Here is a 12,210-nt window from a genome sequence, read left to right as displayed (position 1 = left end):
TAGTAGGATATCTGGGTACACACTGTGGTGCATTTAACCTTTTAATGCAGTGAAGTTTGGACTGAATTGTCGCATTGCCAGAAATTAATGAAGATTAGTTATATGGCTGACCATATTACTGTACTGTCAGCTCTCTGCAAAAAGACATCTTTTTAACGGATATTGCCGCTTGCAATCTGTGCAGTCCGTCAATTTTACACAGCCGACATGAACTGGTCCCAAATTATTTATTTATTCTTGCCATCAGTGTGATCTAATTCAGCACTCATGAGCAAAACTGAATCGTTTAATTCTAGTGGCTATAATTACTGTTATTCATCGTTGTTGTCAAGCCAATGAATTTTTAGTAGCAGTCTGTGTAAAATATTGTTAGTGAAATAATTGAACACCATGTCATCAAAGCTTGTCTTCCATCTCGATACAGTATGTGGGCCTCTGCTTATGTGCTAAAAAAATCTGAAAGTCACAGACTGACAAGATAGCTGAGCCCTGTTCTCTGAAGAAATGCAATTGACTAAACGTTGCCTAACAAGGTTTAATCCTGACGGCAATAGTGTGTACATCCTGTAATAGATGGATATTGACTTTCTCTAATGGTGGCTTGGGGTTTACACCTGAGAATTAAAATAAGTTTTCAGACAAAATACAGTTTCTTTGAAAATTTTACCTGAAGGGTGGAATACAGGAAGTGGCTCGCCTGAATGTGGTCCCAAACTCCCATAATGACTCCTTAGCACTAGCAGTTGGAGAACACAATTATCTAAGAGAACAAAGAGCTAGTCCTTGAGACAGTGTGATGTGACAACACAGAGGACGACCCATACAGTAGCAGAAGTTTTGTCTTTCCCCTTCAGTTCGGGTAGATCAGCCTTTCTTCTGTTCTTGTTTTTCTTTTTCCTTTTTTTTCTTTTCTTGATTTGATTGACCCCTAGTTGGTAGGAAGCCGCTTTGATTGCTTGTCACCGGCTAAGGGGGAGGTAAGGCTGCATTATGTGTGTGTGTATATGTGTATGTATCCCGCAGTTTGTCTCGTCTGTCGTGTGTGTCCCTCGCTCCATGTCTGACCTTGTGAGTTCTCGTGCATGGTCATGTGTCCTGTAGATAGAGCCTCATTGCCCTCAGACTGCAGTTGGTTTCCCCACCAAAAACGGCTTTTTGTTTGTAACGGTGGCTGCTGACTCTAGTCTGTTAGTATAAATCCTGTGATTTGTCTCTAGTACAGAAGCTCAGCCCTCTAGTCAGTCCTTTGACCTGTGTATTGTACAGTAGCACCAACCCCTGTTTTGTATGAGAAAGTCCCAACCCCCTTTACCATAGAACCATAGAAAGGTATGTAGCACCATTTCAGTCCCATGTTTGCCTTGTGAAACGTCAACCCCATCAACGACTGACCCATCGTAGGACCGTAATAATCCCATCCCCGCCCTGTGGACTGTTCCATTCCCCGATCGGAGGCTTGGGGCCATCAGTAGGCACCTCTTAGCATGCATATACAGCCGTAAACATTGGTGTATGAAAGCATAAATCACTCCTAATCCATCAAGCACGGTTTTTGACCACCTTGCTTGAATCGATCGAGTCAAGTCATTCGGCAACAACCGTGGTTGGATCTTGGTTTGTTTGCTGGAGCGTTTTGATATGGAGATGGTCAGTAATTATTTAGATTTGGGCCATCTACACACCTCACCGATGCCACTGCTGCCACTGCTACCGCTGCACCTCTCAGCCCGATACCGAAATAGGCTGGAACAGCGTGTAGCTCCTGGGAGTCTGTGGCCAAGAAGCCAAGGAGGAAAATGACTTTACTGTAGTGTAGACACAACACAGTTTGGAGCGGTACCCTTGGAGTCCTGCTGCAGCCCATTTTCCTCCAAAAACACCTTGTATTTTTATTCTACCCAAGTGCCAAGGGATTTATCGCTAAAGCAATCTAGCTGGGATTGTTGTGTCAAAGTCACTTTGACTTTTCGTCTTAGTCAGCCTGTCAGTATTATGCGCCGTCATGCACGTTTTGGTGTGCTTAGCGCGATGCCTTTCAGCAAGAGTGTAATCTTTGTCTTTGCAGCTCATTAGCAAGCTAAGCTCATGGCAAACAAAGGAGAAGACAGAAGCAGCATTTTTGCTTTCAAGCTTGACACACATTGGAGGTGATATGAGTAAAAAATAAATGAAAGAAGTATTGGTTTAAACTTGATTTTGACAGAACAACCCCACTAATGACGGCAGCCAAGTGAAATGTAGGGTGGATACATGTCTAATTCATATTTTTTACATGTCATATTCATATTTTTTATCCAAAAATGCTTTCCTGTCAGTTTTTCCAGTTCTCCCCACCGCACCTGTGTCAGTGAAGTCACTGACAGTCACTCACAAACAAGCCTCTCACTCACGGTGGAGATGAATGGAGGCGTATTGTTATTACAATGTACTTTGAGTGCCATTCCACAATCTGCGTCTTCAAGACATCAGTGATGAGTTGGTAGCGTGAATGAGTGACTCAGTGAGTGAAAGACAGCAAGCGAGTCTGTATGAGAGATAGTGTGTGTGTGTGTGTGAGAGGAAGAGAGACAGTGAGTGTGTGTGAGAGAGGGAGAGAGACAGTTTTTGTGTGAGAGAGAGTGAGAGAGACAGTTTGTGTGTGTGTGTGAGAGAGAGGGTGAGAGACAGTTTGTGTGTGGGTGAGCGAGGGAGAGCGACAGTTTGTGTGTGCGTGTGAGAGAGGTGTAGAGACAGTTTGTGTGTGTGAGAAGGAGAGAGACATTGTGTGTGAGAGAGACAGTTTGTGTGTGTGTGTGAAAGTCAGAGTCAGCGGGTACATCTCAATACCTTCCTCTCCAGTTGCTTCCTCCGTTCTCCTGCTTTGAGGCTCCATATCATCAAGGAAGTGTCAATTCATGAAAAGGTGAGAGGATGAAGAAGACTGAGGAGGAGGGAGGCGAGATGCCATCAAAGCACGCGGGGCTTGATTCCTTCATCCTCCCTGAAGTCCTGCTTTGTTTCCTCCATGGGCAAAGGGATGACGCCCAAGGCACAAGGATGGAGGACACAGCTGGAGGAGCAAATATTGATTTGCACTCAGTGTGTGCGTGCGTACGTGCGAGTGTGTGTGTGAGTGTGTGTTGAAACTGGCCACTCTTTTGCGAGTGTCCGTGTATGCACGAGTGTGAGTGTGCGTGTGTGTGTGCTGAAACTGGCCACTGTTGTATGCGTGCGTGCGTGTGCGTGTGTATTGAAGCTGGCCCCTGCTGTCTTGAGGGTGTGATGTGACTGCGTCCTGGTGTCTCTCATTAGGACTCGGAGGGCGTGGAGATCATGCTGGGGGTCTGCTCCTCTGGACTCCTCATCTACAGGGACCGCCTGCGCATCAACCGCTTCGCCTGGCCCAAGATCCTCAAGATCTCCTACAAGAGGAACAACTTCTACATCAAGATACGCCCGGGAGAGGTGAGCCCATTGACCCTGAGTAGAGGGGACGCTGTGGGTTCTATTCTGAAGTGAGGGAATGGCGGGGGTGGGACTAGACTCGGAATCCGATATTATTTCCAGCAAATGATAGTTTCCTGTCCATTTCAAACAAGCCAATTTTTTTTTGGGGCAGACCCTTTATTTTAGAGAGCTATTAAAATTGACTAAATAACCAATGGTCATTGTTAGTTGATTTGATTGACCGTTAGAATTCTTTTTAAATTCTTTTGATTGACAGTCAAACTCGACCGTTGTCCTATCAGGATTTGGTCTCTGCATTGCTAAGGCACAAATTTATAGCGGAAGAATCCTTGCAGATCAATCACTGATGCTTCAAAACTGTTGGATGTAATACAATAGAAGCAAAACTCTCCATATAATGTATACGTCAGTGGGTGAGATACTACTACAGTCCATCAAGATATGCCAAGGAGAGGTGAGACATACTGTAGTTCAGTGTTTCTCAAAGTGGGGCGTAAGCCCCCCTGGGGGGGGCGCAGAGGCATCTCAGGGGGGGCTTATGACATCTGATTTTGTTTTTTTTACCCAAGGAAATTATTTCCTGTCTCACCAATAAGTCAATAAGTTTAAAGCCCTCGTCAACATTATTTATATTATTAATTGTCATTCATTTGAATACCATAGGAAATGAACACACATCTGCATTCGACTGCAGTCCCTCTTTGTGTAATTTCACCAGTCATCACCTTTCCTTTGATTCTGCGCAGCGATCGCAAAATCAGTCTGCGCGAGTACTGCTGTTGCTTGGGGGGGCTCGGAAACATTCAGAGCCTCTGAAGGGGGGAATGATGGAAAAAGTTTGAGAACCACTGCTGTAGTCTCTTGCAGTTTATTTGGTTATGCACAACACAAAAATGTGTGCTGGAGAGTTGAAACGACAGTATGACAGTAAATATGAATGACAGTAAATAGTCCTGTTTAATGTGTGACATAATCAAAATAGTTAACTTGTAGACGACTGGACTGTAAAGACATTTTTCCTCTTCCACTGGCCAACCCCTTTTCATATGGCAGTCACGTGTCTGATTTGGCCTACAGGTGGAAATAGCTTCTGATTTCTACTGAGAGACTTCATGAGTTCTAAATCTGATGTAGAGGAGACAAAACGTTGTTGAGTTACTAAAAAGTAATCCAATTGTCGACAACTTGACTCTTTTGACAAAGATGACGTGAAGGTGAATGGGATTCTTCACAGACAATGTGGGGCATACACTATGCAGTGGCTGAGATTCTCTCTCCAAACTGTGAATATCTGTGAAGTTCATATGAAATCAAAGCTGGACTTGGATTTCAAAGTATTTATAACTCTGGCACCAGGAAGCAATATACTGCAATATACTGCAGAAGTCTGAGATTCAATAAATGCTTGTAAGTAGGCCAATACAGCCAATCTCAGAGGGATTCTATTTACCACAAACTTATATATGCTTTTGTTGTAATTATTTTTTGTTTTGTTTGCTTTTTGTCTCTTTGGTCCCGTCTGCAGTTTGAACAGTTTGAGAGTACAATCGGCTTTAAGCTCCCCAACCACAGAGCAGCCAAGAGACTTTGGAAAGTGTGCGTGGAGCATCACACTTTCTTCAGGTGAGCAGTTTGTCACCACACCTATCAACATATGTATATCTAACAAAAACGAAAGTGTTATATAAGGTTTACTGTAGGATGCTGATCACATCTTTTGTTTCTTAAACATTTCTTTATTAAAGTTTTGTTATTTTAACACCATAACTCCAATCCCAAGGCACAAACTGAGACATAGTGTATATACACATACATACATAAAATAAGTAAAATAAAATAAAACACAATAAACCATGCTGATCACATCTACCGAAGGAATAGGTGACCGTTATTTTCAAATGTTTACATTGACGATTTTCTTGTGTGTCAGGTTGGTATCACCGGAGACACCGCCAAAGAAGTTCCTGACGCTGGGTTCTAAGTTCCGCTACAGTGGTAGAACCCAGGCCCAGACCAGAAGAGCCAGCTCCCAGATCGTACGGCCCGCACCCTTCTTCGAGCGCTCCACAAGCAAGCGCTACAGAATGTCCCGCAGCCTTGACGGAGGTAGGAGACACTCTCCGCATTTCATGCTCTACTGCACAGTGTTGCCAGATTGGGCTGTTTCCCGCCCAATTGGGCTGCTTAGGATGGCTGTGTGCGGGTAAAAATGGTATTTAGCAGAAAAACCAGCCCAATTTTTGAACATAGAAGTCAATAGAATTGGGCGGGATTTTGTGCTTCTAGGCGGGTTTTGAGCATTTTTTGGGCTGGAAATTGTCAGCCTTATCTGGCAACCCTGCTACTGCACACGCAGAGTAGCTCAACACACTCAGTTCAGAGCTGTCAGTATATTTACCTCTTTGAGGGAGGAAACCAACGCACACACTTTCTCAAGTTTTTACGAAAAACTTGAGAAAGGCCATACGGGCCGAAACGTTGTTTCGTTAATAAATTGCAGCACGATGGACAAGAGTGTGCGGTACCTTCTTCTACGAAAAAGTATACTTACCTCTGCCATGGAGGTTGTATTTTTGTAAGGTTTTATCTGTTGGTCCCATGGTTTGGTAACAAATAACTTACAGTAGGAGTCAGAAAGTTTCATTATACATCAGTGCTGTCACTGCCTTGAGGTGATTCCTTCTTGGTGAAAATCATTTCATTGATCTGTTCATTGAGTGACCCAGTCCTTTGAGTTTTTTGAGGGCCACTGTAGAGAAAAATCAATGTACAAGTAGCCCTTTCTTCTCTGGATGTCACTGTGTATTTCTGCAAACTGTTATCACTGCACCTTTTTATACGTCTTTCAAGCATCAGTCCTTGTGCATTCAGCCGGCTTTGGATGGCAGACGTTTTTCCTCATGAAAGCTTTGGGCTGCTGTACATGATGAGGCTGTATTTGCCAGCTTAGTGCTGCCAATCTTAATATGGCTAGTGTGAGCTATGGTGCATTAGAAAAGTGCCCTCTCCTATTGTCTCCCTTGTCTGCCTTATCGCTCTCTCTCTCTCTCTCTCTCTCTCTCTCTCTCTCTTTCTCTTTCTCTTTCTCTTTCTCGCTCTTTGTCTTTCCTCACCTCTGTTGATCTCTCTCTCTCTTTCTCTTTCTCTTTCTCTTTCTCTTTCTCGCTCTTTGTCTTTCCTCACCTCTGTTGATCTCTCTCTCTCTCTCTCTCTCTCTCTCTCTCTCTCTCTCTCTCTCTCTCTCTCTCTCGCTCGCTATCAGCTTAGCCAAATACAAATGTGAGGTACTCCGTTGTCAGTAGCGGTTTGGCACAACATGGTAGCGTCAGTGGCTGGGTCCCACGGCTGGGGCTGGCGTCACTGTGTTATCCGTGTGGTTCACGCTGCCTTACTCATCCCAGCTGAGCCAGGAGTCTGGCCCTCGCGGCTTTATCTTCCATTCCCAGCCCTACGCTAATGTCCTCACAATCACAGCCGGTGTCGCGCTCGCTCGGCACACTGTCTAAAGCTTGTCGTGACTTGGCCAGGATGTTCTTTCATTTTTTTGTGTCTTTTTCTTTTCTTTCTCATAGCGTTTTCTTTTGTTTCTCACTCGCTGTGTTTCTTTCTTTCAATTTCGTCATTCCCTTGTAAAGGCTGCAGGACAATTTGGCTCAAGGATTTAAAGCTTATTCGTTTTCTTTTTTTCCCCCTCATTCTTTTTCATTCCCGCAGGGTAATCTTTCCAATGGGACACACCAATCTGTGTATTTGTGTCCTCTTTCTTTTTACTGGAATATTTAAGGAATTCCTTTGTGTTTCTGTTTTGTTTAAACAAACCTCATGAATACCATTTAATGCACGTAGTCCTCTGCGTCTGCCAAAAGTCTTTCACTCGTGCTGTAGGCGGAATGCAAATCCCGCTGTTAGAGTTCTTCTTCCCAGTTAGGTCCCATCTCTTGCCCGCTCATATGGGTTTGGGAGGGGTTGAGAGGGCTACTGAGGGAGTGAGGGGTGGGGGGGCTGAAAGGGGCCCAGAGGTTGTAAAGGCGATACGGTAGGGGTGTGACGTGACCTGATGCCATGCAGAGAGAGGGGGCTCGGCTGTCCGCGGCTGCCTGACGTTAAGAGCCAGCTGCCATAACGAGCGCGGTCATCACAGCCATCTTTAGCTCTCCTGTCGCTGTGGAAACCAGACCAGGGAGCTCCATGGTCGCCCATCATGCCTGCAGTTCTTTGCCTCCATCTTGTACTGTTTGCCCATACTGTATGTTTTTGGCGTCTCAGGTTCTGCTTCATGTTAGCAGAGTTTCTGTCTGTCTCTAGTGGAGTAACTTGGTCCAGGTAGACAGATGATGAGGCACTCAAGGTTGCATTTTGTTTTTAACTTAAAAGTAAAAAAAAAATGCAACCTTGAGTGCCTCAGCATCTGTCTACCTGGACCAAGTTTGAGAGCCCCTACACTGATGAGCACCACTAAAAAAAAGGTGAAGACCCAGAAGTACTCCAATTACCTGCTTGTGTCTAGTGGAGTAACGTTTAAAAAAACAACAACAGTGACTGGTTTTGTCCCATCCATAGAATATAACACTGATTTGTAAAGGTATGTCAGTCATCGAATGATATCTCCCCCATAACTTCCTCCAGCTGTGTCTGTCAATACAGTACATACAATACCTTGTAATGTACCTATGCTAATGTTAAAGGCTAATCTAACAGCTTATCCCTTCCTTCCTTGTGCGTTTCCACTGTTGGCAGTGTGTTTCCCTCTGATCTGATCTCGACCAGAGCTCTTATAACTGCTATCGATCTCCTCAGCTCCTCAGCAGAGCACGCCCAAGCACACAGCTCCTCTAAGCCTCCCCGGAGTTATCCCAGCTGCCGCCTTAAATGGCACTAAACCAACAGGTAGATACACGCCATGCCAGTGCTGTATATGATGCTGTGCAAGCAAAGCCTCTCTCTCACACACGTACACAAGCGTGTGTGAGTGCTTGCAGGAAAAGCAACAAAAAGGCTTCAGATGCAGCTGCTGAAATCATCACGTAGCGTTTTCTTTTCTCGCCTCATTTTTTGTCCGCTTCTTTGTTGCTAGCATCTTTTTTGTTCTTCATCCCAAGTGTTTTTTTCCCGTCTTTCTACTTATTTGTCGTCTTTTTCCCCTTCCTCCAGTTCATGATTTTCTTCCCGGCAGTGGCCCGACTACAGCGGCTGGCTGACTGCTCTCTGCATGTGTTTCGAACTGATTGCTAACTGATCGCTGCTAGCCTAGCATGTGAATCACTTGATATTTTTCCCGTCCCCTGTGTTCAGCTCCGGCTCCGGCTCTGGTGGTTGAATTTCATGTTTCACGCCGTCAGACGGGATGGTGTGAAACGAAACTCAGGCCCTCGCCTCCACATTCAACACCACCACCTCCACAAGCCTGCTACCCCACCCCACCCCATACTCATGAGTGGCCTGGATCCATAAAGCAATCACAGCCTTTGTATGGCAGTCCAATAAATGGATTGAAATACGGGTGGTGGGGGGGAAGGCTTATTTTTTGCCTTTTCGAGTGAGTCAGAGAAATTAGATGTAAAGTAAAGCTTTCCTGAGGTGCTACAGTCACTACACTACAGCCCCCACGTCCGCTGGGTCACGTCCTCGTGACGTTTGTCACTTGATTTGACGGACAGGACCATCAGAATCATTGATCCTGCCATAACCTTTGAGAGAGTCATTTCATGCAAGACCACAGTAAAAGAAATATACAGTCAGACACATGCTTGCTATGCAGCAGGTGCTGCTAACCTTTTGGACATTTCATTAATGACTTTTCTGCACCATTGGAGTCAAACTTTTTATGGCGTGCGGTCAATTCGATTTCCTGCGGATCTTAAAAGTGCTGTCAGGAGCCAGTATTCGATCAGAATACTGAACTTGAGGGAACAAATTTTTTTTTAAAAAAAGAATAAAACTTGGAGACCTGCGTCATCTGATGTGGAGGGGGACATTCAATGAAATTTAAAAATCCCAGCGGCATTACCTAACAGAAGGAATATCATGTCATGCCCGTTAATCTGAACCGGCTCAGCTTCAGATTAATTGTCTCTCTGCATACAAAGGTAATCCATGAAAATATTTCTGTTGTGCTTTTTAAAAGCTCTGAACTGCACTGACACCCGGCAGGGCTCGTCCCAAGTTGACTGCTTGGGTGCGTGCGTACGTGCGTGTGTGCGTGCTTGCGTGCGTGGGAACGAGGGAGATGATTTGGTTATTTTTGGTTGTGCGTGTTTTTGTGACGGCTAACACGTGGCAGTGGGGCTGTTCTCCCCCTCCTTGTGTCTCTGGGTGCGTTAATCAACCCTTTGCTTTGATGCTGCTGTTGCTTGCCGATGTGCACCCCCCACCTCCACCCCACCCCCATCCCCCTGTGGGCCTGTGGGTGCCTTGGCGATGAATGGGAGAACAGCGTGCTAATAAAGATTGCAACATGCTAGCATCAGTTGCTTGACGTCTACTGCAATCTTGGCGCAACGCAGGATAACATCACCGTAATGAAAGGACTCCTCTGTGTGTGTGTGTGTGTGTGTGTGTGTGTGTGTGTGTGTGTGTGTGTGTGTGTGTGTGTGTGTGTGTGTGTGTGTGTGTGTGTGTGTGTGTGTCTGTGTGTCTGTGTGTCTGTGTGTCTGTGTGTGTGTGTGTGTGAGTGTCACTGTTTCTCTCTCTCTCTCTCTCTGTATATCTATCTCTATCCCTTTGTCATTGTGTGTGTGTGCGTGTGTGTGTGCGTGTGCGTTTTGCGTGTCTGACTGCAGAGATGGGCTCGGCCTTGTACGGCCATGCAAAGGGCATCGCTGTGAGTGACCTCATCACCACGGTGACACCGGAGAGGAAGGCTGAGGAGAAGACAGCGGACGAGGCGGCAGCAGCAGCGGCGGCGGCGGCGACAGCGGCATCGACGGCCCCCTCGACAGCAGCGCCATCAGCAGCCACCTCCGTCCTCCCCTCTCCGGCCACCCCGGCCACCCCGGCAACCCCGGCCACCCCAGCCACGCCCACCCCCGTCGGCATCCCCGTCCACGCCGGCATCGGAGTGGTGGAGGTGGTGGAGGAAGAGGACGAGACCACACGCGGCACGGAGCTCTCGATACCCAGCCCGCCGACACCCCAGCGCCAGGACACCAGGGTAACCACACAGCAGCATTTTATATGACTTTTGAATGACGTATGATAATGTGCCATAAAAGTACTTCAAAAGAAAGAAGTTTACCGCACACTTTCTTGACTTTATGCTTGGTTATTTAGAGCGCACTGTAAGTGCCATAAAAGTCCTATCGCTACTGCTATATTCCAAATTTAAAAAAATCCATTAAGTTGTGATTGTTAAAACTTTTCAAAACTATACCTTGTTTTGGCTGTACACCGATAGACCTTGGAGATGTATAATTGGCCACATGAGTCATCGAGCAGATGGCTGCTTTTTCACGAGTGGTAGTAGAGTAGAACAACAAGGCTCTAAATGCTCCCCCAAAGCCTTGAACTAAAGAGCGCCCTCTCGTTATTGCAAGCTTCACCTGAGCAGGTGTGCTTAAAATGAACACACGTAAGCAGATAGAGAGACAGACAAGCAGGGGGGGAGAGTGGAGGACACTTAGCAGAGGTGTACGTGTAAATTGTATGATCCAGGTGCAGTCCTTCAGCATCTGAATAACATATTCAGGGCCTGCGCTGATGAAGGGAATGGTTTTGAACCACAGGCTTTGATTCAGTTTAAACTCGCTGCTTTTTTTCCTGAAGGTAGTTGCAGGCTTTCTGATTTGTGGAGTGGGCTTCGCTTTTGTGCTGTTTAGTGCTGGATCTGTGAGAACCTCCTTCATGAGGGTCAGGGAGAAAACATCGATATGGCCATTGAAACATTTGAAATGGCTGATAAATAATAATTGTTTTCCAAACCTATGCACATTCATTTCTTATACCTATCTAGAAACAAAAGTAGTATTCGTAGAAAAGGCCCTAAACCTAATGAAAAAACCCTGAACCTAATGAAACTACAGTTTTCATATTTCCAATCCTTGAACTTCGATGGAACTTGATGATGGGCTCTTTCACAGTCATGCTGACCGTCAAAGCAGGAATGGGGCAGCTCTCTGATAAAATTGCTCTTAGTCTATGTAGTCACTGATGTAAAGCCATAACATTGTCTTCAAATGTCTTCGAGCTATATTGCACAAAATTGGCAGTTGCGCATCTGTTCATTTCAATCTGAAGCCTCTAACATACAATGAGTTTAATTTGACCTGGATGAATGAGAATCTTAATTATCTGCCATAAGCAAATCCACAATAACCGTGCCCCCACCCCCCTCGATTTTATTGTCTTTTTTGATGATATGCATAGTTCCCTGATATTATTTCATGATGCTTAAGGCTCAGTGGTTGACAGGAAGTGGTTGACTGACAGTTGTGGTTCTCTCTCTCCGTTCATGCCTTCAATGTGGATGTGTGGGTTTGTTGCCCATGTTAGACTGACTTTACAGACACAGCTGTGGACGGTGACCTAACAGCCACAGAGCCAGAGGTTTGTACAGCTGCGACTCATAAGAGGCCACTTTTACCCTTTTCATCATCCCGGCCAGGGGGTGGCAGCATTGCAGCCAGTTGAAACCAAGGGGTATACAATAGACTAGTCATTGGTTTGAAACCTGATCTTTGACCCAGGGAATGTAGCCAATACCCTGTAAATAAAGTTGCTTTGGATTTAAAAATGTCTGCTAGTGTAATGTAATGTAATGATATTTTT

At 45.5% G+C, this 12,210-nt stretch overlaps 1 protein-coding gene across 1 annotated transcript in view; it reads left to right on the top strand.

The window, feature by feature from the left end:
• Window positions 1-12,210, top strand: part of epb41l3a (erythrocyte membrane protein band 4.1-like 3a) — a 95,116-nt gene that overhangs the window by 66,615 nt on the left and 16,291 nt on the right. The window contains exons 9-13 of the mRNA XM_063206746.1: window positions 3,292-3,444; window positions 4,973-5,070; window positions 5,378-5,553; window positions 10,227-10,597; window positions 11,935-11,988. Of these exons, the coding sequence (XP_063062816.1) occupies window positions 3,292-3,444; window positions 4,973-5,070; window positions 5,378-5,553; window positions 10,227-10,597; window positions 11,935-11,988 (852 nt within the window). The remainder of the gene's footprint in view (window positions 1-3,291; window positions 3,445-4,972; window positions 5,071-5,377; window positions 5,554-10,226; window positions 10,598-11,934; window positions 11,989-12,210) is intronic.

This window comes from Engraulis encrasicolus, chromosome 9 (genome assembly GCF_034702125.1).
Source record: "Engraulis encrasicolus isolate BLACKSEA-1 chromosome 9, IST_EnEncr_1.0, whole genome shotgun sequence".
NCBI lineage: Eukaryota > Metazoa > Chordata > Actinopteri > Clupeiformes > Engraulidae > Engraulis > Engraulis encrasicolus.
The sequence above is the reverse complement of the archived record's forward strand: the minus strand, read 5'-3'. Positions and strand labels throughout refer to the sequence as shown.